The sequence below is a fragment of the Nannospalax galili genome, unplaced genomic scaffold (genome assembly GCF_000622305.1).
Source record: "Nannospalax galili isolate Female #2095 unplaced genomic scaffold, S.galili_v1.0 scaffold286, whole genome shotgun sequence".
Lineage (NCBI taxonomy): Eukaryota > Metazoa > Chordata > Mammalia > Rodentia > Spalacidae > Nannospalax > Nannospalax galili.
In genome coordinates, this window is record NW_008359442.1 from 1854488 (window position 1) to 1880058 (window position 25571).

Here is a 25571-nt window from a genome sequence, read left to right on the forward strand (position 1 = left end):
CGAGTGACAAATCTCTCTACTTTGCCTGTTTGTCGGAAGACAACAGAATGTAGAATGAAAAGGACACGATAAAGGCCACCCAGCTGCTGAGGGAGACCAGAGAATAATTCTGGCAATATCAACACCCTCACTTGTATGTCTTCCTGACTCTCTTAGGGGCACCTCCTATGAGACAGATGAGTGCTACAAGTTTCCGGCATGGTGCTTAGATCACTGGCATTGTGAGAAGTCCGCATATCCTGATTACTTTGCCAAGAAACAGTGGAACAAACTGCAGATAGAAAGCTGGGAGTGGGAGGTTACACAGCTGTAGGAGAAATACTGAAGACTGAAGCTTTACTTCCTGCCAGAAGGAAAACTTTCACCTGCTGTGGGTGGCATGTTCTGACCAGACCTCAGTAGAGGTTGGTGTAGATAGGACATCCCAGTTCATGCTTACAAGTGAGAGAAGTTACAGAACTTGTACACCCTGCCCTAATACAAATAAACATGAGAAAACAAAAAACATTGTCAAGAATGTGAAAAGGCCAGGTGTGGTGGCACATGCCTTTAATCCCAGCACTCAGGAGGCAGAAGCAGGTAGATCTCTGTGACTTCAAGGCCAGCCAGGACTACATAGTAAGACCCTGTCTCAAAAAAAATCGTAATAATAAATAAAAATCACAGAGCCTTCTTTTATCATTTATGTGAATTTTAGCTTCAGTATTAGTTTTTTTATTTTGTTTTTTTTTTTTTAATTGTAAAAACTTAAAACAGGTGGTGCATACCTTTGATCTCAGCACTTGGGAAGCAGAGACAGGTGGATCTTTGTGAATTCGAAGCTAGCCTGGTCTACATAATGAGTTCCAGGCCAGCTGGGGCTACAGGGAGACGCTGTCTCAAAAATACCCAAAACAAAAAAACTTAAAACAGTTTCCTTTCAGGTTATCCCAATATAGAGGCAAAATTTTAAATCTATTTCAGTCACAGTAAGTGTTGATTCTATGGAGATTTGTTTTTAAAAATCTGGAAAGGTATTTACAAACTTTATCTCTGTGACTAAGGAATTATTTTCCATCAGTTCCCTGTGAAATTAAATAATATTGCTCTTTCTGATGTAAGAACTAAATATTTTGAGTGCATAACAGGTTAAATTCCAGAGCAGGGAGGTGGAGGTTGGGTGGAGATGGCTTTACTCAGTAGGTTTACTTTTTCATGGAACTATTGATAGGAATGGCTTAAGGTGTTAATTTACAATGTTTTTATCATCTAGAGCTTAAAAAAATTAACAGATGTTATCACACTTCTAACTTTTAAAAAACGTATTTGAAATGTTTATAGGAATTAAAAGAAGACAATCAAGTTTTATTAGAAACAAAAACCATGTTGGAAGACCAACTAGAAGGAACTCGAGCTCGGTCTGACAAACTACATGAATTAGAAAAAGAGAATTTACAACTAAAGGCTAAACTGCATGATATGGAAATGGTAAGTTTTGTGGGATAAATCAATTTACTTGGCTTCTAAGGAAGAGTTCCCTATAACAACAGCTAAGTTCCCTATCATGACAAGGATAGCTTGAGCCCTTAAGACTTTAACTTAGAAGAGTTAAGGTTAAGATGCTTCCAACAGGGAAATTATTTTGTATGCATGACTTTAAAGATGCAGAAATGAAGCTAGCTGATAAAATTTAGCATTGGCTAGAATTATTTTGTTATATGAATAAAATATTATGTGAATGAACATTTTCATTGTGTCTCTAAAGATTATTAAAAGGATATCAAGCACCTGATCAGTAATGGTCAGTTATAACAACTGGTTATTGCCTTAAAAACTGAAATTTTTAAGCCAGGCGTGGTGGCACACGCCTTTAATCCCAGCACTCAGGAGGCAGGGGCAGGCGGATCTCTGTGAGTTCAAGGCCAGCCTGGTCTACATAGTGAGTTCCAGGACAGCTGGGGCTACAGGGAGACCCTGTCTCAAAAAGACCAAAAGAAAAAAACTGAAATTGTTAAAGGAATTAAAAATATATTATTCTGTTTCTAATAAATAAAAGTTAATGAGTGATGGCTAGAAATTACACTCTTTCTTAGCTTTCTTTACTCTTCCTACTCTGCCACTAAAAAGGAACGAGATATGGACAGAAAGAAGATTGAAGAATTAATGGAAGAAAATATGACTTTGGAAATGGCACAGAAACAAAGTATGGATGAGTCATTACATCTTGGCTGGGAGCTGGAACAGATATCCAGAACTAGTGAACTTGCTGAAGGTATTCCCTGTTTTGTTTCATTTAAATAGATGAATGAAGAAATGAGGTTGTATTTATATTCCCAAATATATCATTGCAATTCTTTACTTTCCCTAGCAAAAGATACTACAAGACAACCACTTATCTCAAATTATGATCTCACATACAAAAAAGAATATTTTTTACTTTTTTATATCTGGTCTTTACCTTTGTATGTCTTAAAACTCAGTTTTTTTATTTGTAACCTGAAATTTTTCCCTTCTTCTGTTTAAGACTATATTAAGGCTAGGTGTGGTGGGTGACTCACAAGTTTAATCTCGCCCTCTGCAGGCAGAGGGAAGTGGATTTCTCGAGTTCAAGACCAACCTGGGCTATATAATGAGTTCCAGGCCAGCTGGGGATACAGGGGGACCTTGTTTTAAAAACAAACACACAAACAAAAACTATATCTTCTCACCTCTTTAGGCATTGTATGACGTGGATGCACTTACATACATGCAGGCTAAACACTCATAAAAATAAATAGATTAAAAAAACCAAAACCTTTGATTTTTTTGAATTCATTAACAGATTTAGATGGTTGTGTATGCTCTATTTCAAATTAATATCACAAGTATTGGAATGCTAATTGGTTTCTTTTGAGAACTATAATCATCCAGTAAATAAAACAGAGTCATTTATCTGATCAACATATTTTTTGAATACAGACAAATCCAAATAGGAAATGGAAACAGAAGATTCTCATGTGAAAATATAGTCAGAATAAAGAATGTTAAAAATCTTCAGGGTTATGGCTATTTCTTAATGTATGTCCTTACCATTACAGGAATATACCTATCAGCTGCTCCATTACTAAAAATAATAAAAAAAAAACACCAGATAAATTTGTAACTTTAGTCAGGTGTGGTGGCACATACTTTTAGTCCCAGAATTCTAGAGGCCGAGGCAGGTGGATCTCTGTGAGTTAAAGGCCAGCCAGGGCTACACAGTGAGACCTTGTCTCAAAAACAAACAAACAAATAAATTTGTAACTTGAGTCCCCACCCCAGGCTCTTTCTTAAAAGTAGAACTAATTAAATACGGTTATTTAGGTTATAGCCTTGGATGTACTAATGCTGTTAACAGATTTTGGAAATGATAGCCAGGTCAGATTTACTCAAATTAGTTCCATAATTCCTAAATTGACCAGTATTAGATTATTTTTCCTGAATTTCTTGAGCAAATACTTACTGAATACCAAGTGTAAAATACTATACTAGGCTATGAAAACATAGTTTTTAGGTAGATGTAGGCTTTGAAAGAATTTGTAATCTGGTACTTAGAAATAATTACTTGTACGCAGAGATGTTTCATCCTAATATTACCTATTAAGTTTTTCCAGATTTTATAACTGAGAACCTGATACTAGTATTCCATGTACTGACTATGTAGTAAATAGTGAACTTTGTACAAATGTTTTCCTTAAAGTATTGTGTAACATTTTATTATTCCTTACGAATTGAGTTACAAAGGAAGCAACTAAGATTTTTCTGCCATTAAAAACCTCTGGAGACATGGCTTAGGTGGGTTCACTTCCCCGCACCCATGTGGTGACTAATAACTATCTGCCGATAACTTCAGTTCCAGGGAATCTGACACCCTCTTGTGACCTGTGCAGGCATTGCATGGATGTAGTGCACTTACTTACGTGCATACAAAATACTTAGACACATAAAAAAATTTAAAAGCCTGTGTATAAGCATGCATACTTGCTTGTGGAAGCCAAAGGACATCCCTTGGGTATCATTCATCAGGTGCCACTCACCTCCCCCTCTTTTTTAACTTGAGATAGGTTCTCACTAATCTGGAACTCTTCAAGTAGACTAGGCTGACTGGCCAGTGATCCCCAGAGATCTGCTTGTGTTTCTTTCCTTAGTGCTGTGATTATAAGCATGTGCCAGTGCACCTTCCTTTTTATCACATGGGTTTTGGGGATTGAACTCAGGTCCCCAAACATTATTGACAATATTCAACCTCTATTCATAAAAACACTTAACAAGTAAAGTAAAAAGAAAATGTAACAACATAATGAAGACTATGAGTGACAAGCTTAGCACTGTCACTGTCACCAATAATGAAAAATTGAAAACCTTTCTTGTTACTGTTATTAATAAGACAAGGATGTACACTTCTTTTTTTTTAAACTTTTAAAAATTTTATTTATTATTTTTATTTTATGTGTATGTGTGTATTGCCTGCACGTAGGTAAGTGCACCTGTGTCATGCAATGCCCATGGAGGTCAGAAGAGGCTGTCGGATCCCCTGGGACTGGAGTTACGGACAGTTGTTAGCTGCCATGTTGGTGCTGGAATTTTAACCTGAGTCTTCTGCAAGAACAACCAGTGTTCTTAACTGCTGAGCCATCTCTCCAGCTCTGGATGTACACTTCTTTTTAATGTAATATTAGAATTTTTACCCAGAGCACCTAGGCAAGAGAAAGAAATAAAAGGCTTCAAAATCAAAAAAGATTTGAATTGTATTTTCAGATAATAATAATCTTACATGTACCACAAAACTGTTAGAACTAAAAAAATAAATGATTTCAATAAAGTTGTAGTACATAAAATCAAAATAGAAAAACTGGTAGTATTTCTGTACGTTAGCAATAGACTATCCAAGGAAAATCAATAAAACAATCACACTTAAAATATCTATAAAAAATAAAGCCAAAGGATTGACAAGATGGTTCAGTGGGCTGCGAATCCTGATGACTTGAGTTCATGACCCAGGAACCACATGGTAAAAGGAAAAATCCAACTCATTCAAGTTGTCCTGCGACCTCCCTATGTCTCTGCATATACACACTATAAATAAATAAGATGTAATTTAAAATTTTAAGCTTTTAAATAAAACACATAAAGCTGGGCATGGTTGACGCGCGCCTTTACTCCCAACACTCTGGAGGCAGAGGCAGGCGGATCTCTGTGAGACAGACAGCTGAGGCTACAGGGAGACTGTTTCAAAAAGACCAAAAGTAAATCAGTCAATCACATAAAAATAAATTTAACCTGAGGCTGGAGAGATGGCTCAGTGGTTGAGAGTACGTGCTGCTCTTCCAGAGGGCCCTAGTTCAGTTCTTGGCACCCACATTGAACGGCTGACAAATACCTATAATTCCAGCTCCAACAGATCCTATGCTCTCTTCTGACCTTCATGGACACTTGCATACATGAAGTGTACACACAGACATGGATTTACACATAAATAAAAATAAATTAAAAACAAATTTAACCAAGGAAATGAAGATACCACTAAAAATATAGAACGTCCATAAAAAAGACAAATGTAAGGGTATCCTATATTCAGTAGTTAGAAAATTGATGTTAAAATATTCATACTACCTTAAATGATCTACAGATTCACTCCATTCTCTATCAAAATTCTAACATAACTATTTTCAGAAATGATAAAAAAAAAACAGGGTTCATTGTGATAGCTAGAATGATAACTCTAGAGCTGGAGACAGGAGAGTCATGCCTTCAATCCTGGTCTACATAAGTGAATTCCAGGCCATCCTGAGCTGTGATATCCTGTCTTAAGAAACAAACAAGCCAGGTATGGTGGTGCACACCTTTAGTGCCAGCACTCAGGAGACAGAGCAGGCTCTGTGAGTTCAAGGCCAGCCTGGTCTACATAGTGAGTTCCAGGCCAGTTGGGGGTACAGGGAGACCCTGTCTCAAAAAAAGGAAACAATCTTAACATTGATGTAGAAGCATAGAACACCCTGAGTAACCTAAACATTTTCAATCCAGTGACAATGAAAATTAATCATCACACCAATTTGGCAAGATGGAGAGGAAAGGAAACCCAAGCATAATCTTTATTGGAATATAAATTGCTAGAGACTTTTTGGAAGACTGTATGAAGGTTTCTAAAAAACTAAAAGCAGAACTAACATATGATCCAGCAGCCCCGCTCCTGGTTGTGAATGCAGCCAAAGGTTATGCAGTCGGGTTTATAAAAGATACCTGCCCTTCCATAAGTTCAGTACAACAGTATTCATAATGCCAAGACACTAAATCAGCCTAGTGTCTATCAACATATAGAGAAAGAAAATGTGAGGTGTATATATACACATATATGTGTGCCATACAAGATTGCGGCATATATATATATTGTGGAATATTACTCAACCTTAAGTCATGTCGCCAGGCATGGTGGCGCACACCTGTAATCCCAGCAATCAGGAGATAGAGGCAGGTGGGAACTCTATGAGTTCGAGGCCAGCCTGGTCTACATAGCAAGTTCCACCCCTGTTGGGGCTACAGGGAGACCCTGTCTCAAAAAAAGACCAAAGAAAAAAGAGATCATGTCATTTGAAGTGACATGGATGAACTTGGAACTTGGAGGACATTATGTTAAAGGAGCCAGATGAAAGATAAATACTTCATGATCATACTTGTGTAAGCTTTAAAAATCTGGTGGTTAACGGAAGCTGTTGAATGAGATGTTGGACAAAGGACACCCAATTTTAGATAGAAGTAAGTTCATGAAGGAAGAACTGATCCTTTTTTTTATTATTTTTTTTTTATTTTATGTGTATGAGTGTATCGCCAGCATGTATGTGAGTGCACTCATGTCGTGCAGTGCTGCGGAGGTCAGAAGAGGGCTTCAGATTCCCCTGGAACTGGAGTTAAAGACGGTTAGTAGCCGCCATATGGGTGCTGGAAATTGAACCTGGGTCCAGAGGACAGTCAGTGCTCTTACTGCTGAGCCATCTCTCCAGTCCCATATTTTAATTTTTTTTTTTTTAAGCAGGGTCTCCCTGTAGCCCCAGCTGTCCTGGAACTCACTATGTAGACCAGGCTGGCCTTGAACTCACAGAGATCTGCCTGCCTCTGCCTCCCGAGTGCTGGGACTACAGGCATGCACCACCACGCCTGGATATTTTAATATTTTTAATGCAAAAAAGGAGATTGAATTGACAATAGTACTACACTCAAGAACAATGTAAGAGCCCAGCATGGTGACACATGACTTTTATCCTAGCATTTGGAAAGTAGAAGCAAATCTCTGTGAATTCTAGCCCAGCCTAGCCTGTATAGCCAGTTCCAGGCCAGCTGGGGCTACATAGTGAGGAGATCTTGTCTGATCCAGTGTTTTCCTAACACTGCGAGTGGGGAAAGAAATGACATCATTCAGTTGTTCCTATGCCATATTTTAATATATTTTATAAGAGAAAACCAGATTTACAAAAGGATGATGATAATAGATTTTAAAATATTTTCAGCATGCTCAAAATATTCACTTAAAAAATACTTTCACCTAAAGGTTAGAGAGATGACTCAGTGGTTCAGATCGCTGGCTTGCTCTTGCAGAGTACCTGGCAGCTAACGGTTGTCCCTAACTCCAGTTTCAAGGGATCCGACACCCTCTGCCTTCCATGGGCATAGCATGACACGGATGCACTTGTAGGCAAAACTCATACACATAAACTAAAAATAGAGTAAAAAAATTTAAAAAAATAAAAAACTTTAACTGAAAATGAAAAAGTAGTGGTGTATTTCAGGTTGTTTTTTTAAATCCTTTAGGAGGTGCCATTTTAAACATTGAATCCTGTAAGTTTATAACTCAATTTAAATCACATTGTGTGTTTGATTGAGACAGGCTCTCATGTACCCCAGGCTGGTGTCCAATTCACTATATAACTAAGAATGTACTTGAATCCTTGATCCTCTTGGTGTTTCCTTCAAAATACTGGGATTAAAAATGTGTGACACCTCAGCTGACTTAAATAATATTTTTGGTGAAATAAATGTAGTAAAAAGCTGAGCATGGTAGCACACACTTAATCCCAGCACTCAGGAAGTGAGTTAGAGGCCATCCTGGTTTATAAAGTTCTAGGTCAGCTGGGTTATAGGGATACCCTGTCTCAAAAAGACCAAAATAATTAATAAATTAATTAATTGCTTAAGAAATTAGTGGAATTTTAAAATTCAGTGATTAGCCAATAAACATTTTTCTTTTAGACAAAGTCTTAGTACATAACCCTGCCTGGCCTAGAACTCACAGAGATCCATTTGCTTCTTCCTCCCTAGTGTTGGGATTAAAGCCAAGCACCACTATGCCCAGCTTTTCAGTAATCTTTCAGTTAAACATAGCAATATATCTAGAACAAAAGCTATAATTAAAAATAGACCCCTTTTTTACTTGAACTATGAGATCCATTTTTGAAGAAGAATATGGCCAGTCAAGAATACTTCTTGATTTTTTCCAAATTATTTACTAAAATTCTTCAACTGCCTTTTGATTTTCGAAGTTGCGGGATGGTTTTTGTTTTGTTTTGTTTTTATTTTATGTGTATGAGTATTATGCCTGCATGTAGGTAAGTGCACCCGTGTCGTGCAATGCCCACAGAGGACAAAAGAGGCTGTCAGATCCCCTGGAACTGGAGTTATGGACGGTTGTTAGCTGCCTTGTGGATGCTGGGATTCAAACCTGGGTCTTCTGCAAGAACAGTTAGTGTTCTTAACTGCTGAGCCATCTCTCCAGCCCTCCGAAGCTGCAGTTTAAGATAGGCTTTACGTTTCTTAATTTGAGTTCCACAGTGATGTGAGATTGCAGGGAAATGCCTGCAGTTTATAAAACTAACCCAAGAGTCATTGAGGGTAAATGTTGTGATTTTTCCAAATTAATTTCTTTTAGAACTAAAACTCTGTAGTCTCTTTAGTCTAAATTTTTACTTTAAAAGTTCAAGATTTAGCCAGGCGTGGTGGCGTACACCTTTAATCCCAGTATTTGGGAGGCGGAGGTGGGCGGATCTCTGTGAGTTCAAGGCCAGCCTGGTCTACATAGTGAGTTCCAGGACAGCTGGGGCTACAGGGAAACCCTGTCTCAAAAAGACCAAAAAAAAAAAAGTTCAAGATTTAACTTCCATTTATTTTTTTTTTATTGTGTCTCTTAATGTAACAAGTTTTATAAAGATCAGATGTTAAATTATAAAGTTAAAGATCAGTGCATTAATAGTCAATATTTTGAATATTATGTAGGAACATTTTTTACCAATGACATGTTTTTCAATGTCACAGCACCACAGAAATCTTTGGGCCATGAGGTGAATGAGTTGACATCAAGTAGGTTATTGAAGTTGGAGATGGAAAATCAGAGTTTGACAAAAACTGTAGAAGAGCTTCGAAGCACTATGGACTCTACAGAGGGCAACACCTCCAAAATCCTAAAATCTGAAAAAGAAAATCAAAGACTGAATAAAAAGGTAAATTAAAATGCAGTCTTTATTGTAATAGTAAATATATTAGTATGAATAAATAACACATTATTTTCCATTACTGCATCCTTGATATTGTTGAAGCTCTTTTTCAAGTGTTCATAAGTGGAATGAGTGAACTCTTTGTCATTCAATTTCAAGAGTGATGACCTTGGATTGGGCTTAGGCTATAGCTGGTAGAGTACTTGCCTGGCATAAGGGAGATCTTAGATTTACCCAGGTACTTCAAAAAAGAAATGAAGAAAAACAAAATTAGAGCTGATTTTACTTCATTTTTATACCTTCTTCTCCCCTACAACCTTATGATTATATTGAAGCAAATCCTAGACTGCATCATTTCAACAACAAAGCATTTGAGCATAAATCTCTAAAAAGTAAGGAATGTTGAGAAATAAGAACGATGACAGCCTATCTAGAAAATTAACTTTTGTTGTTGAGAAAGTGCCTCCTCATGTTACCTGCCACCGTAACCAACTGAAAAATCCTGAGGTTTTTTTTGTTTTTTGGGGGGGGGTCTTTTTGAGACAGGGTCTCCCTGTGGCCCCAGCTATCCTGGAACTCACTATGTAGACCAGGCTGGCCTTGAACTCACAGAGATCTGCCTGCCTCTGCCTCCCGAGTGCCGGGATTAACGGCGTGCATCACCACAGAAAAAATCCTTTTTGAAGAAAGTACATCAAATATTTGTTCATGTTTTCCATTTCCTTGACTCTATTATTGTCTTTTTTTTAACATTGTGAGTTTTTCATTTTTGGTTTGATTTGGTTGGTTGTTTTTTTTTTTGAGACAGGGTCTCAGTGTGTTGCCCTGACTGGACTGGAACTCTCACTCAGAGAGACAGACCTGTTTCTGTCTCCAGAGTGCTAGGATTAAAGGCATGTGCCATCATGCCTGCCTACATTGTGTTTTAAACTGAATCCAGCTGGGATGCACCACACTCAATGTATTCCTAAAAGTGGTTTTTTTGTTGTTGGTGGTTGTCTATAATACCCAGCACATTTTCTGTTGACAAAATCACTCTACTAATTTGTCATTAATCTAGATTTGATTGGTTCCTTTGTTCTGGCACTTAGCAATTTTTTTTTCCTATATGTCTTCTTTTATCTAGAGACTTAATGTGGATTTAAATGATTTTCTTTGAAAAGCATTTCTAAAAGTATATCTCATTCAGGAGATATATCTGCTTTATCTATTTATTATGTCATGGAAAGTCAGTTCCAATGATTAGAGGTTTAAAACATCCTAAAATTCTAATTGCATCATTCTTTCATAATTCATTAATTGAATTTACTACAAAGAAAAATCTTTTAAAATCCATTTTTAAAGCTCCCTTATTAAATGAACAGCATGAATAGCTCACAGGAAAAGAGCATATTTCTTTCCCTTTTTTACAAATTCTTAATAATGAACTGATCTTCCATGTGCTCTTTAGATAACTGAGATTGTTTGTTTTAGCGTTATTGAGGGCTCATAGATTTTAAAGTATTTGATGCATTTCAGCCCACTACGTTTATTATTACTATCTTTCCCAATGTGAACTAGTGAGAGCCTGTTAAAAAGTGCTCTAAGCTCATTTTTAACATTTTTGTCCTGGACCTTTTAGAAGCAGGAATTTTTTTCAAAAAGTTACTATTTTAGTGGGAAATGCTTTTGTTGTCCTTTTGTTTTGTTTTGTTTTTGAGACAGCATCTCAAACTCTAGACTAAACAGGCTGAGAACTCACTATGTATCCCAGGTTAGCCTTGAACTCATGGTGATCCTTTTGCCTCCTGAATGCTGGGGTTACAACCATGTGCCATCACATTAGTGGGAAGTAGCATTTATGGACCACAATTTAACATTATGGAAAACTGAATTTTTTAAGAATTATTTTTACCATTTTTATTTGTATGTATGTGTTAGTGTCTCTTGTCCGTGGGTGCCCCTGGAGGCTAGAAGGAGGCATCAGGGAATCCCCTGAAACTAGAGTTTCAGGTAATTGTGACTCACCCAGTGTTGGTGCTGGGAACTGAACTCTCTCTAGAAGAGCAGGAAGCATTCTTAACCACCGAACCATCTTCATGAATGAACCAGTCTTCATGAATTTTAACTAGACTTTCATTGTACAGTATAATTCAATTGTATAACAAACCAAATAGTTCATTTTAGAGATCTTTTTGTGGCTTATGTCTAGTAGTATCATATCACACAAAAAAATACATAATCAGACAGAGGGTATAGCTCAATTTGAGTCCTTGCCTAGAATGGATGAAAACCTTGGTTTGATTCCCTAGCACCACGTAAACAGATGTAGTATAATATACGTATAATCCTAGCACTCAAGATAGGAAGGTAGGATGTTTAAATTCAAGGTCATCCTTGGCTCCATAGTGAGCTCAAGGCCAGACAAGGCTACATGAAATCCTGTCTCAAAAAGCAATAACAGAACATCAAAGCAAAATAAAACAAAAAAATTCAAGGGTGGCAGTGAGATGGCTTACCGAGTAAAAGAACTTGCCATGAAAGCTAACAACCTGAGTTTGGTCCCAGAACCCAGGGTGGAAGGAGAGAATCAACTTCCAAAAGTTGTCCTCTACTTCCATATGTGGGCTATGACATGCATGCACCCTTATTCATACTTACATCATACATAATAATGAATAAAATACTATTTATTTTAATACATAGTATTACTGTATAGCCTTGACTGGTGTGGATCCTTGCTTGTAGACCAGGCCAGTCTTCAGGCAGATCCAGAGATGATTAAAGGCATGCACCACCACATCTGGCCAATAAAATAAAATATAAACAGATGAAAATAAATATATACATTTATTTACACTTTTTTTTTTTTTGTCTTTTTTGAGACAGGGTCTCCTTTTAGCCCCAGCTGTTCCTGGAACTCACTATGTAGACCAGGCCAGCCTTGAACTCACAGAGATCTACCTGCCTCTCCCTCCCAAGTGCTGGGATTAAAGGCATGTGCCACCACGCCTGGCACATTTATTTACATCTTATTTCTAAGAAGTTTCTAGGTAATACTTATTCCTTCCTGGTAGACATGCTTTAAGAACCAGTACTAAGATTTTTCAAATAGTCTCATTGGTTTTTTTGTATGTGGTATGTGTGTACATACATGTTCATACAAGTGCAAGTGTATGCATGCATGTGGAGATCAAAGATCAATGTCAAGTGTCTTCCACAGTCATTCTCTACCTTATTTTTTGAGACGGGGTCTCCCACTGAACCTGTTTGCCTAGACTGGACTGGCCAGTGAGTTGTAGGGGCCCATACTCAGTCCTCGTGCTTGCACAGCAAATGCTTTTCCAACCAAGCCATCTCCCTAGATCCCTCTTGCAAGATTTTTGCCATTTTAAAACGTTTTTGTAGCATTTGAAATTTGCCCTGTTCCGATTTTTTTCTGGTTCCCTGTCTAGAATTTGTAATGCTAATAACTACTCTTGCCTTTACTTGTCTTTCACATCTCCTAAGCACCATTCAAGGGCTTTCTTTTCTCCCTGCAGATAAGAGTTATACAATTTGGGAGTCTTTTAGATAGACTGACTGCAGGGGTACCCCAGTTGCCTCACCCTGCGTCCCTGTTCAACATGGAAGAAGCCAGAGTGGTCTGCACCCCGATTCCCTTATCAGCAATTTGGATTGCCTCTTTAGAGGATGTTGTGATAAGAATGGGAGGTAGAAATTGACTAGGCAGTTAGGGTAAAAAGGCCCCAAAGAAAAGTAGCCAGTTTCTTGGCTAAAAGTCAAAATGTCCTTGGGCCTCTTAGCAACATACTCTGTTCCAAAGGCCGAAAATGTCAAAAATATTTGGGAGCTCTATCTAATCCCTAAAAGAGTTACCTCTTCAGAGAGTAGCAAAAAGCCCCGGGGGGGGGGGGGGAGGAGTACATGAAGTTGTAAGAAAAAAGTGATAAGGAGATATGGGAGGTGTTTGGGGGGCAGGGAGTGGGCATGGATTTTATCAAAACACCTTATATATGCATGTATGAAATTCTCAATAAAGTTTTTTTTAAAAAGTTTAAAAAAAAAAAAAAACTCAGCAAACGTCAAGATTCCCATGGCCCTTTCCCTATCCAAAGTTATACAAGCAATAAACAGTTGTTGGGGAGGGTCTAGAACTAGTCAAACTGTCTGCAAGTTGGGCTGAAGCTTCAAGGATTCAACTTTTGTGAGTTACCCATGCTTGGGTGGGCTTTTCAATAGTGCAACTACCTTTGAGTCGCCCATGCTGCTCTAAGTAACGTTTTTCCCATGTTCCGTAATCAACCCCAATAAAATCATTTGTTCACACACACACAAAAATACCCTTAATAAGAAAGACACAAAGAGTTACAGTGCATATCCTCTGTCAAAGAGTGCCGTTGTAAGTTGTTGGCATTTTCAAAATGGCAATGTTATCTGGCTGTGTACCAGTACTTGGAACACTCAGGGAACTCCAATTGTGAATAAATAAGGCCCATTTCTGTTGAGCACATTGGTCATTTTATGAAAAATAAGTGCTTCATATGTGTTCAAGAAGATTGGAATGTAGTATTAGTATACTTCTTTTTACAGATAAAGTGTATGACTACTTTAAAAAAAATTTTGTATTGATTTTTCCTTAGTCCATCAACCTAATAATTTTGATAAACAGATCTGATACTAAAGTAGGAGCACTTGCAATAGTTTAATTCTGATTGTCACCATAAGGTATAGCTGCATTTTGAAACTAACTTGGGGATCTAAGAAAAAAATGATTCTGGGGCTGGACAGATGGCTCAGCGGTTAAGAGCACTGACTGCTCTTGCAGAGGACCCAGGTTCGATTCCCAGCACCCACATGGCGGCTACGAACTGTCCTTAACTCCAGTTCCAGGGGAATCTGACGCCCTCTTCTGAACTCCGCAGCATTGCACGACATGGGTGCACTCACATACATGCAGGCAATACACTCATACACATAAAATAAAAATAATTTTTTTTAAAAAGGAATAATTGATTCTACCAACTTTTGGTCAGTTCATTATATGAAGGAACAATGTAAACTAAGTACTTCATTTCCACTCATTGATGTAAAACAACTAGTGGATCTCAACATTTATATATTGTGTTAGTTATTTTTCTTGTTGTGATAAAATACCCTGACAAAAATCAACTTAAGGGAGAAAGGGTTTATTATGGCTCCCAGTTTGAAAGCACAGTCCATCAATGATGCCACAATCATGGTGCAGGAGCTTGAGGCAGCTGGCATTGCATCCACTTAGGAAGCAGAGAAAGATGAATGCCGATGCTCAGCTCACTCTGTCATTTTACATAATCAGGATTCCCTGTCATCAAAGAGTTCATTCTGCCCACAGTTAAGGGTTTTCCCTCATCAGTTAACCTAATCATTGTAATCCTTCATATATTCTGAGAGGCTAACCTTAATTTAGATAATCCCTTACCTCTATGAGAGCCTGTCTCTTGCTGATTCTAGATCCTGTCAGACTGACAGGCAGCACTGACCCTCTACACATATTTCCATCTATAATAAGGTAAACCAGGTTAGTTATTAATAAAGTTTTCTGAACATGTAAGATAATGTTCAATTTAGTTTACTGCATAGGATTTATGGTTTCATGCATTTAAGATACTTCTGTAAGGTCCTTTTTTATGGGTATGTATTTTCCATTATTATCAAAATTGACAATTTCAACTTGCTTTAGAGTTCTTCTATTAACCTACAATTTTAAAATATAAAATTGAAGTGTAATATTTTATAAAAGTCTTTATGTAAGCTTTCTGTCACTGACAAAATACATGAGATAAACAACTTGTAAGGAAGAAAAACTTTTTTTCACTCTTGGTTCAGAGGTTTCAGCCCTTGGAGGACTGGCTCCATTGCTTCTCGGCCTGTGGTAAAACAGAATGTTTTGGCTGGAGCACATGGTGAAGCAAAGCTGCTCACCTTATGGCAGCTGGGAGGCAAAGCAAGAAAGAAGATGGTGTAGGGATCCTAGCTTCCCTTGCCAGGGCAGTGGTGTAGCTTCCTTCCACTGACCTGCCTCCTGTAGGTCACTAGCAGCTAACACGTGGGATGTAGGGGAATGCTGTAAGTTCAAAATATAATGTCTCCATATAGCTTTAAATTTGTGTCAGAGTCAATTTAGGGCAGGAACATAGCTCAGTGGCATGTGTTTCCCTAGCATACCCAGTACAACACCCCGGGTTTTAATCTTCAGGATTCCAAAAGTAAGTCGATCCTTAAACCTTTTGTGGGGTGGTTGGTGATACAAGGTGTCATTGCATAAGTCTTATCTGGAATTCATGGCAACACTCCTGCCTCACTCTCCTGAATGCCAGGAGTATAAACATATGCCATCAAACCTGGCCTAAAACACAAGCCTTTGCTGCAGTTGTTGTTTGTTGTGTATTACCTTGTTTTCTCCTACATTATGCTTCCTTCTTCCTTTTTCCTTTTATTTTAGAGCAAGTCCCTTCATGTTTGCTTTTTCATTAAACTTTTACTATCGCATTTCCCTATCTACCTCTTTGTTCCTTTTTGATCTTGTCCTTTGTTCCTGAAATTCTTTGACTAAAATCAAAATACTATACTACAAATCTACTCCAACCAAGAGCCTTTCAGTAAGATTTATGTGGTCCTCATTACTACATCATGATCATTTATTCTGCTGAGTTTGGCCCTGTATTTCTAAATAGAAATTGCCCTAACACAAAGAGATAAGGAGCCGTATCTGCGGTTTATATAGCTACTAAAATGATATGGACCTATTTGAACATCTAAATGAAATTTGTAACTTTCTCCATTTGGATATTAAAACTATTTCATCCTTGATTAAATAGTTCTCTTTTGTTTTGTTTTGACATGTTCCCTCTGTTCTTGAGTATTTAATGTGTTGTTTTGTGGTTTAATTTTCTCTAGGTTGAAATTCTTGAAAATGAGATAATTCAGGAAAAGCAGAGTCTTCAGAATTGTCAGAATTTAAGCAAGGATCTAATGAAGGAGAAAGCTCAGCTTGAAAAAACAATCGAAACACTTAGAGAAAATTCAGAGAGACAGGTTTGTATGTTTTCTACTTCGACAGTGTATTTTACAAACTTTTATTTTAAAGTAAATGTTCATATATCACTGCAAGGAACTATCCTAGAAATTTTTAATTTCAAGCTAACTACAATAGCTCCCCCTTGTGCATAGTTTTGCTTTCTACAATTTGAGTTGCCTGCAGTCATCCACAGTCCAAAAATGTTGTCTGTCAATGTCTGTCCAGCTATGCTTCCAGAAGTCAGCAATCATAAATTTTAAACTGTCTGCCATTCTGAGTAGTATCTTGAAATCTTGTCCCTTTCCATACCCTGTAGGACATGAATTGTCGCTTTGTCTCAACATGTTCGTGCTGTTTTCACTACCTATTAGTTACTTGCTAGTCGTAGTATCACAGTGCTTTCCTTCAAGTAGCACTTCATGTAATAATGGCCCCAAGTTCTATGAGCAGTGGTATTAGCACTTGAGAAATGTAAGAGAAACTGTTAAGTGCTTCCTTTAGTTGAAAAAGTAAACTTAATAAGGAAAGAAAAATATGCTGAGGTCTGTGATACATTATTGTTAATGTCTTACTATTCTTGATTAGAAGTTAAACTGTGATCAGTGTTGTGTGCAGGGGAAAAAAAAAAGTACATACAAATTAGAAGACCCATTTGCAGTTTCAGGTGCCCAGTGAGGATCTTGGAATGTGCTCCATCTGGATGAGGAGGGACTGCTGTCTAATTTTACACTTGTGGGGGGGGGTCTTTTTGAGACAGGGTCTCCCTGTAGACCCAGCTGGCCTGGAACTCACTTTGTAGACCTGACCTTGAACTCAGAGATCCGCCTGCCTCTGCCTTGTGAGTGCTGCGATAATTTTACATTTTCTATACCATGTATTTTAGGAAATTTGAAGAGAAAGCTTAGAAAATACTAAATTGCCAGTGTGCCTAATAATAATTTAATATAAAATTTTTTCAGTACTTGTGCTTTTTAAGTGTGTGAATAACACTGCAGATTTTAAAGAGAAGTTGGAAAAAAATGTAGTGGTATTCTGATCCCACTAACAAGGGAATGTGTAATGGCAGCAGACAACTTGGCTACTGTCAGATTTGCTTTCAAGTGGTTTTTGAACATTCTTAGGATTTGAAGAAATAACTTTAGACTGAATAACTTGCCAGTTTGAATTTTCTACTATGTATAGTCCTCAGGCCACCAGTAAAAATGCAAACTTCTCTAGAGTACAAACCAAAAATTCTGGAGTTAAATATGTATTCGCAGTTTTACAACTTTCTTATGATTATTTAATATATAGAAGATCGAAACTCATGTCAGAATATGCTATAAATTGGGTGAATTTATCAGAGGTACTGGGTCATTTTGTTGTTTACATGTTACCTAATTAAAATTCTTACTAAGAATGGTATGTGTAACTATGAACAATCTGAAGACAGTTTTAATAGTAAATGTGTCTCTCATAGCCATTCCTTTAGACTGTGAACTTCCTAAAAACCATCTACTTTAGTCACCTGGTAGTACATACGCAAATTCATTTTTCAGTAAGTATTTGTTAGAATGAAAGCAGTAAGACATACATCCTTGTACTCAAGTTCTTTCCGTGTTAGTTTTTGAAAGTTTAAAAACTGTATATATGGGCTTGAAAGACGACTCAGTGGTTAAGAGCAATGACTGCTCTTGCAGATGACCCAGGTTTGATTCCTAGCACCCACATGGTGGCTAACAATTATCCGTAACTCCATTTCCAGGGGATCCAACACCTTCTTCTGACCTCCATGGGCATTGCATGACATGGGTGTACCTACCTACATGCAGACAATACACTCATACACATAAAATTAAAATAATAAATAAAATATTTTTTAAAACTGTATTTACTCATTGTAATTTAAACTTTTCATTTTTAAATATAGATTAAAATATTGGAACAGGAAAATGAACATCTGAACCAAACAGTGTCTTCCTTACGACAGCGCTCCCAGATAAGTGCAGAAGCAAGGGTAAAAGACATTGAAAAAGAAAATAAGATTCTCCATGAGTCCATTAAAGAAACAAGTGGGAAACTGAGCAAGATTGAATTTGAAAAACGGCAAATTCGAAAAGAACTGGAGCATTATAAAGAAAAAGGAGAGCGAGCGGAAGAGCTTGAAAACGAGTTGCATCGCCTCAGAAAAGAAAGTGAACTGCTACAGAAAAAGATAACGAACTTAAAGATCACTTGTGAAAAAATTGAGACATTAGAACAAGAAAATTCAGACCTAGAAAGAGAAAATAGAAAATTAAAAAAAACATTGGACAGCTTTAAAAACCTTACTTTTCAGTTAGAATCCCTGGAAAAAGAGAATTCCCAGCTTGATGAGGAAAACCTGGAGCTGCGAAGGAACGTGGAATCGTTGAAGTGTGCTAGCATGAAAATGGCTCAGCTGCAACTGGAGAACAAAGAACTGGAAAGTGAAAAGGAGCAACTTAAGAAGGGCTTGGAGCTCATGAAAGCCTCCTTCAAGAAAACAGAACGCTTGGAAGTTAGCTACCAGGGATTAGACACCGAAAATCAAAGACTGCAGAAAGCTCTAGAAAATAGCAATAAAAAAATTCAGCAATTAGAGAGTGAACTACAAGACTTGGAAATGGAAAATCAGACATTACAAAAAAACCTAGAAGAACTGAAAATCTCTAGCAAAAGACTAGAACAACTGGAAAAAGAAAATAAATCATTAGAGCAAGAGACATCACAACTCGAAAAGGACAAAAAACAATTGGAGAAGGAAAATAAGAGACTCCGACAACAAGCAGAAATAAAAGATACCACATTAGAAGAAAATAATATAAAAATCGGAAATTTGGAAAAAGAAAACAAAACATTGTCAAAAGAAATTGGTATATATAAAGAATCTTGTGTTCGTCTGAAAGAATTAGAAAAAGAAAATAAAGAACTTGTGAAAAGAGCAACTATCGATATCAAAACTTTGGTTACATTACGTGAGGTAAATATATTCACCTAAATTTAAAGGAGATAGTTTTTAATCTCTGTAACCTAGCATTTAAGTTTTATTGATGCAGTAATTTGTATAATCTTTTGTCTGGTTCAGTAGAATTTTGGAATTAGTACTTGAAACAGCTGTTAGGTTTCCTACTTTTATTAAGTCAAAAGTACATATAAATTATCTTTTTAAGATTGTTAGTAATAGGGTTTTAATAATTAGATTGAGTGCTTTGTAAATTGTACTCATGTAAATTTATATAATTTTCACAACCAATCCTTTTAAATGTTATGTGTCTTTCGAGCTGGATGTGGTGGCACACGCCTTTAATCCTAGCACTCAGGAGGCAGTGGCAGGTGGATCTCTGTGAGTTCGAGGCCAGCCTGGTCTACATAGTGAGTTCCAGGTCACCTGGGGCTACAGGAAGACCCTGTCTCAAAAAAAAAAAAGACCAAAAAAAATTTATATATTATGTCTTTCATATATTAATAAATAGGTTCAAAACATCAAGTAACTTACTCAGGATCACACAGTTAACAAAGGGAAGAATTGAATTCTGATTTCAAACTCGGGTTTTTCAGTCTCCAAAGGCCTGTGATCTTTTTGAGAAGCCTCGGAATGAAAATGAGGTTCAACTTAAACATCAGCTCTGAATAAATGGTACTTGATTCAGTCCACGTGTTGAGAATTCTGAAATTTATAGGATTTGATTAGTCATATGTTCTGTGATACATGTGGGTGTAATCAATCACAAAGTAGCTTCTTTTTACTTTTCTGTCTTTTTGTTTTGTTGCCATACCTGTCTAATACATCTGTGATAGTTCTTTAAATTCAATTATAAAGTATTCTAGGGCTGGTGATATAGTCTAGTGATAGAATGCTTGCTTATCATACATAAGGCCCTGGGTTCAGTCAGGGGTGGGGGGGGGCGGCGACAGCAAGGACGATGATGCCTTACACTTTTGCAATCAACATTTCTAATAAAGAGATGTTAAGAAGGAGCTTTCTTTTTTTTAATTGATTTTCTGTTGTTCTATAGTCTCACACCCATGAACAATGGTTGCTTGTACCTAAGCTAATAAAAGTGTGCCTAGTTCTTCAGTATCTTAGGCCTCTTCTCTCATGAGGAGGGGACTGGTGGTAGTGGAGGCATGTTCTGGCCAACATAGATTCATAGGAAGAAACCTACAGTAAAGTTTTTGTGTTTCATTAAAGTCCATTGATATATTGGAGGTTTATACAAACCAAAGTTGTATATTTTACCAATAAAGAATTTCTTCTAGTCTTGCAATATTAGGATTATAGAGAAGTATCAGGACAGGAAGTTTGTTTTGTTTTGTTTTTAGTGGTTTCAACTGGGTTATAATGTACTGCTTAACTAGTTTTTGGTAATGAAAGAAAGGTTCATTGACATTTCTTTCTTAATTCAAAGTGTGTCTTTTTGGGTGATAGTTATTAGAAACGTGGCTGAATTTCCTAGATGTTCATGTTCTTGATACTTAAGTGTGTTGTACATTCTTTTCAAAATAAGGATTTAGTGACTGAAAAACTGAAGACTCAACAAATGAACAATGATCTTGAAAAATTAACTCATGAGCTTGAGAAGATAGGGTTAAATAAAGAGAGACTCTTACATGATGAGCAAAGTACTGATGACAGGTGAGTGTTGTGTTTAGCAAATGGTTGCAGTTTCTATTTGGGAATTTTTTGCTCTAACAATAATATCTTACTATACTTACTACAAAAGCAATTTATGTATTTTCCCAGTTTCTGGTTCCTTTCTTCTCTTCAAGAAAGGTTTTATAAGGAAAAAAAAGGAGTTAAGAACAGCCTAATAACTATATAAGACAAATGGTATACAAATTCAAAGTACAAAATAAGATGCTACCCAGATGAACTGCCTTTGAAAGTTGATCAACAACAAGCAAACATTCCTTTAGAGAAACATTTGGTTAATTAAACATTTTATTTTTCATTTGCCTGAGTGGCTCAGTTCTTTTATTTTTTTTGCTAAATGTGGACTTAAAAAGAAAAAATGAAACAAAGTAAAATATACTGAGAAGCAATTAATATACGAAAACGAAGATTTGACAACAGGATAAAGAATTAATTTTTAAAATAATTGTTACAAGCTGGGTGTGGTGATGCATACCTCTAGTTCCAGCACTTGGGAGGCAGAGGCAGGTGGAGCTCTGTGAGTTCAAGGCTAGCCTGGTCTACATAGTGAGTTCCAGGCCATCTGGGGCTACAGGGAGACCCTGTTTCAAAAAGACCAAAATAATAATAATAATAATTTTTAAAATTTCTGTTCTTCTATGATAGTCACAGTCTTTCAACTATAATTACTCTGATTTTTCAAGTAGTTTTCTATTTAGTGTCCAAAGTGCCATGTGTTTCAGCTACACTAGAAGTCTACTATTAGGAATATTATTTTGGGGGCTAATGAGATGGCTCAGTGGGTAAAGGCATCTGTTGTCAAGCCTGATGACCTGAGTTGAACCCCAGGACCCACATGGTGGGAGGAGAGACCTGACTTCTATAACTTATGCTCTGACTTCCACACACATGTGTGGCATGCACACACACCCCTGTGTGTGTGTGTGTGTGTGTGTGTGTGTGTGTGTGTGTGTTTGAATTTTTAAAGTATTATTTTGGGCTGGGGAAATAGCTTGGTAGATAAAGTACTCGCCATGCAAACGTGGAGATCAGAGTTAGGATCCCCAAAACCTTAATGAAAGCCCAGTGGGCATATGGTGGCCTGTTATCTCTGGAGCAGGCTAACTAGCTAGGTGAGCTGCAGTTGGCCCACTCCTGGGTCAGCAAGAGACCTGCTTCAACAAATAGGGTGGGAAGGAGGGAGGGAGGGAAGAAGGGAAGGGAAAAGGAAAGGGGAAGGGAAGGGAGGAATCTACTTAAGGGCTGGGAGATGACTAGCATGAGGACATAAGTGTGGATCCCTAGCACTCTTGTAAAAAGCTAAGTGTAGCTGTGCATGCCTGTAACTGATGGAGGTCCTCTGGGGCTTGATGGCCACCAGCCTAGCCTAAAAACGACCAGCTCCAGGTTCACTGAGAGACCTTATCAGGGACTAAGGCAAAGAGCAATAGAAGAGGGTACCCAAATGCCCTCCTCTGCCCTGTGGACACATGCATATGTCACATACACACAAGTTTTTCTTTTTTAATTTTTTGTTGAGCTTTTGTACATTTCATATAACAGTTCTTAATCAAATTTAGACCCCCTGTCCCATTTATGCCACCCCACCCCCACCAGACTTCATGTAGTCCACCATACATGTTAAGTCCTATCCAGTCAAATATTTGTACCCAAATGTCCTTCAGTGCAAATTCATTCACTGGAGTCTAGTCAGCCTGTATCTAGAGGTCATTGGTAAGGCCTCATCCAGTAGTAATCAGTCTCCAGTAATTTCTAGACTAGGGTCAACCAACTACCTGTTTCCCTCACACCACTCGGGGTCCTGTGCTCCATGCCACCATTGCCACAAGTTCACATGTGTAAGCTTCCAGTAGCCTGAAACCTTCTGCTTCCCTGTGTTCATGGACCAACCCTGGATCTTACAATCTTTCTGCCCCCTGTTCTGCAGTGGTCCCTGAGCCATGGGTGGGAGAGGTTCAATACAGGAGTCCTACCCAGGGTCACACACTCTGCAGTCTCTTATTCTTTAAAAGTTCGTCAGTTGTGGCCTTTTGTGTGCATCACAAAAGAAGGCGTCATTGGTGAGAGTTGAGGGATGCACTAGTTTGCTTTCTACCCCCCTTTCCACTGTGTTCCATGAGTCTTAGGGGTAGAGGTTCCACTGTAGATATGTCACCTAGTACTGAGCATCTCTCAGATGTATATTCCCTGTGTCTGACCAGTTGTGGGATTCTGCAGTAGCCTCCATCTGTTGCAAAGAGAAGCTTCTTTGATGAATGGTGTACAGTATGCTTGTCTGTAAATATAAGGATCCATATTTAGCATATGGTACAAAATTTCATTTTCCCAGAGTATGACAGAAATAGGGTTTTCTCTAGGATCTATGACCTCTCTAGCCATACACATGACACACACACAATTTAAAAAACCTTCTTGCTGGGTGTGGTGGCACACGCCTGTAGTCCCAGCACTTGGAAGGCAGAGGCAAGCAGATCTCTGTGAGTTCAAGGCCAGTCTGGTCTACATAGTGAGTTCCAGGACAGCTGGGGCTACAGGGAGACCCTGTTTCAAAAAGACCAAAAAACAAACAAACAAAAAAACCTTAGTAGTGATTACTCATGCATTCTGTTATTCAAAAAGTAACTAGAATACTGATACATCTGCCTCTTACCAGCCTGTCTCGTGAGTCTAGCTTTTCGTTTTTTTCTGTAGCTATTATCTAAAGACAGTCTATTTTAAGTCTTAACTGCTCATTATAGGTAGTTACATTAAAGTACATGCATATTAAAATCATGGACAGATGCTTGCTATAATGACTCCATGTACTTCTTCCCTGTATTTTAGTCCTATAAAACTAGAAGAAATATTTTGGGACTTCAGTTCTTCTTTTGGGCATTGTTCTTTTAACACTTTTGACAGTAATTCTGATTTCTGTTTACTTACTAATTTTGTATTGCTTTGTGCCCAGTAATAGTTTTAAAGGGGAGTGAGGTACTAAGAGGAAGATAATTTAATTTGCGTCTTAAAACATAAAGACTTATGGAACTCATTTATTACATCAATACTTGTACTCATAAATCGTCTTTAAAAATTTTTGACATCTAATGATGAACTGTATTACTTTTGTACTTGGAAAGTAGGTACAAACTTTTGGAATCAAAATTAGAATCCACTCTTAAGAAGTCTCTTGAAATAAAAGAAGAAAAAATTGCTGCTTTAGAAGCTCGACTGGAAGAATCTACAAATTACAACCAGCAGCTGCGTCAAGAACTCAAAACAGTAAGCAATTTTCTTCAGAAGTATTTTAATTTATCTTACAAATATTTGGAGAAAAAGCCATGAAGTAGAAATGAAAAACTCAGATGTAATTATGTTAATATTTCATCTTTTTCTTCCTATTCCATATATAGGACAAAAGATCTTTATCCTATGAGTGTGCTATAATTTATTCAGTGCATTTCATGTATGTAATATCCCCTTTATATGTGAAGCCATACTAAGAATTACAAAAGTGGGGTGGGAAAGAGTCAGGCTAATTTATTTGAAAACTATCAGTGTAATTCCTTTACTCTGATGTGTTTTTCCTACTGATCATCCAAGATTAAAAAAAATTGGGGTGGGGGGGAATGTCTCACTGTGTAGTCACACCAGGTGGGCTCAATCTCACAAAGCTCTGCCTCCCTGTGCCTCTGGAGTGCTGGGATTAAAGGTGTGTGCCACCACACCTGACCCAGGCAAACTCTTGATTAGCAAAGATATGACTATGCAGATCTCATGTAGAGGAAGTCTGTTATAAGAAAGGAACTGATCTACTCATAAATCTGATATCTTCTCTAGATCTGTTCTCTTGTGAGATTTGGAATTATTCAGTGAAGTTAAGCATTGCTTTCCCTAAGTGAAAAAATTGAAGTATAAGGGATTTCCACGTTTGTAGAGTGGACAAGTGGTAGATGGTAGTCTGATTCCAGTTTACTCTTCCCCCTGTAGTTGTCTCTCGTTTTTTTTTTTTTTTCCAAACAGGATTCCCTGTAGTGCAAGTGGGTCTGAAACTTGCTCTATGGCTAAGACTGGCCTCGACACTGATCATCCTACCTCTTCCCTAAGCACTGGGATTATAGTAGTACATTACCATGCCTGCCTCCCAGCAGTAGTCTTAAGGTTAATTAAACATATATAGAGTGATGAGATTACTATAGGCCACAATTAGAACTACTCTATTTTTTGTTTTGTTTTGTTTTTTGTCTTTTTGAAGCAGGGTCTCCCTGTAGCCCCAGCTGTCCTGGAACTCACTATGGAGACCAGGCTGGTCTTGAACTCAGAGAGATCCGCCTGCCTCTGCCTCCCAAGTGCTGGGACTACAAGTGTGCGCCACCACGCCTGGCTTAACTACTCTATTTTTTTTAAAGTAATTTAGACTCATATT

General features: G+C 37.6%; 1 protein-coding gene across 2 annotated transcripts in view; it reads left to right on the forward strand.

Annotated features, from left to right (window-relative positions):
- Nucleotides 1–25571, forward strand: part of Ccdc88a (coiled-coil domain containing 88A) — a 185010-nt gene that overhangs the window by 108709 nt on the left and 50730 nt on the right. The window contains exons 11-17 of one of the 2 annotated variants that reach the window (XM_008823003.3): nt 1321–1467; nt 2107–2251; nt 9298–9482; nt 16395–16532; nt 18425–19495; nt 21024–21151; nt 24289–24427. In XM_008823003.3, the coding sequence (XP_008821225.1) occupies nt 1321–1467; nt 2107–2251; nt 9298–9482; nt 16395–16532; nt 18425–19495; nt 21024–21151; nt 24289–24427 (1953 nt within the window). Of the gene's footprint in view, nt 1–1320; nt 1468–2106; nt 2252–9297; nt 9483–16394; nt 16533–18424; nt 19496–21023; nt 21152–24285; nt 24428–25571 lie in introns of both variants that reach the window. The other variant, XM_029558654.1, reaches the window with a different exon arrangement.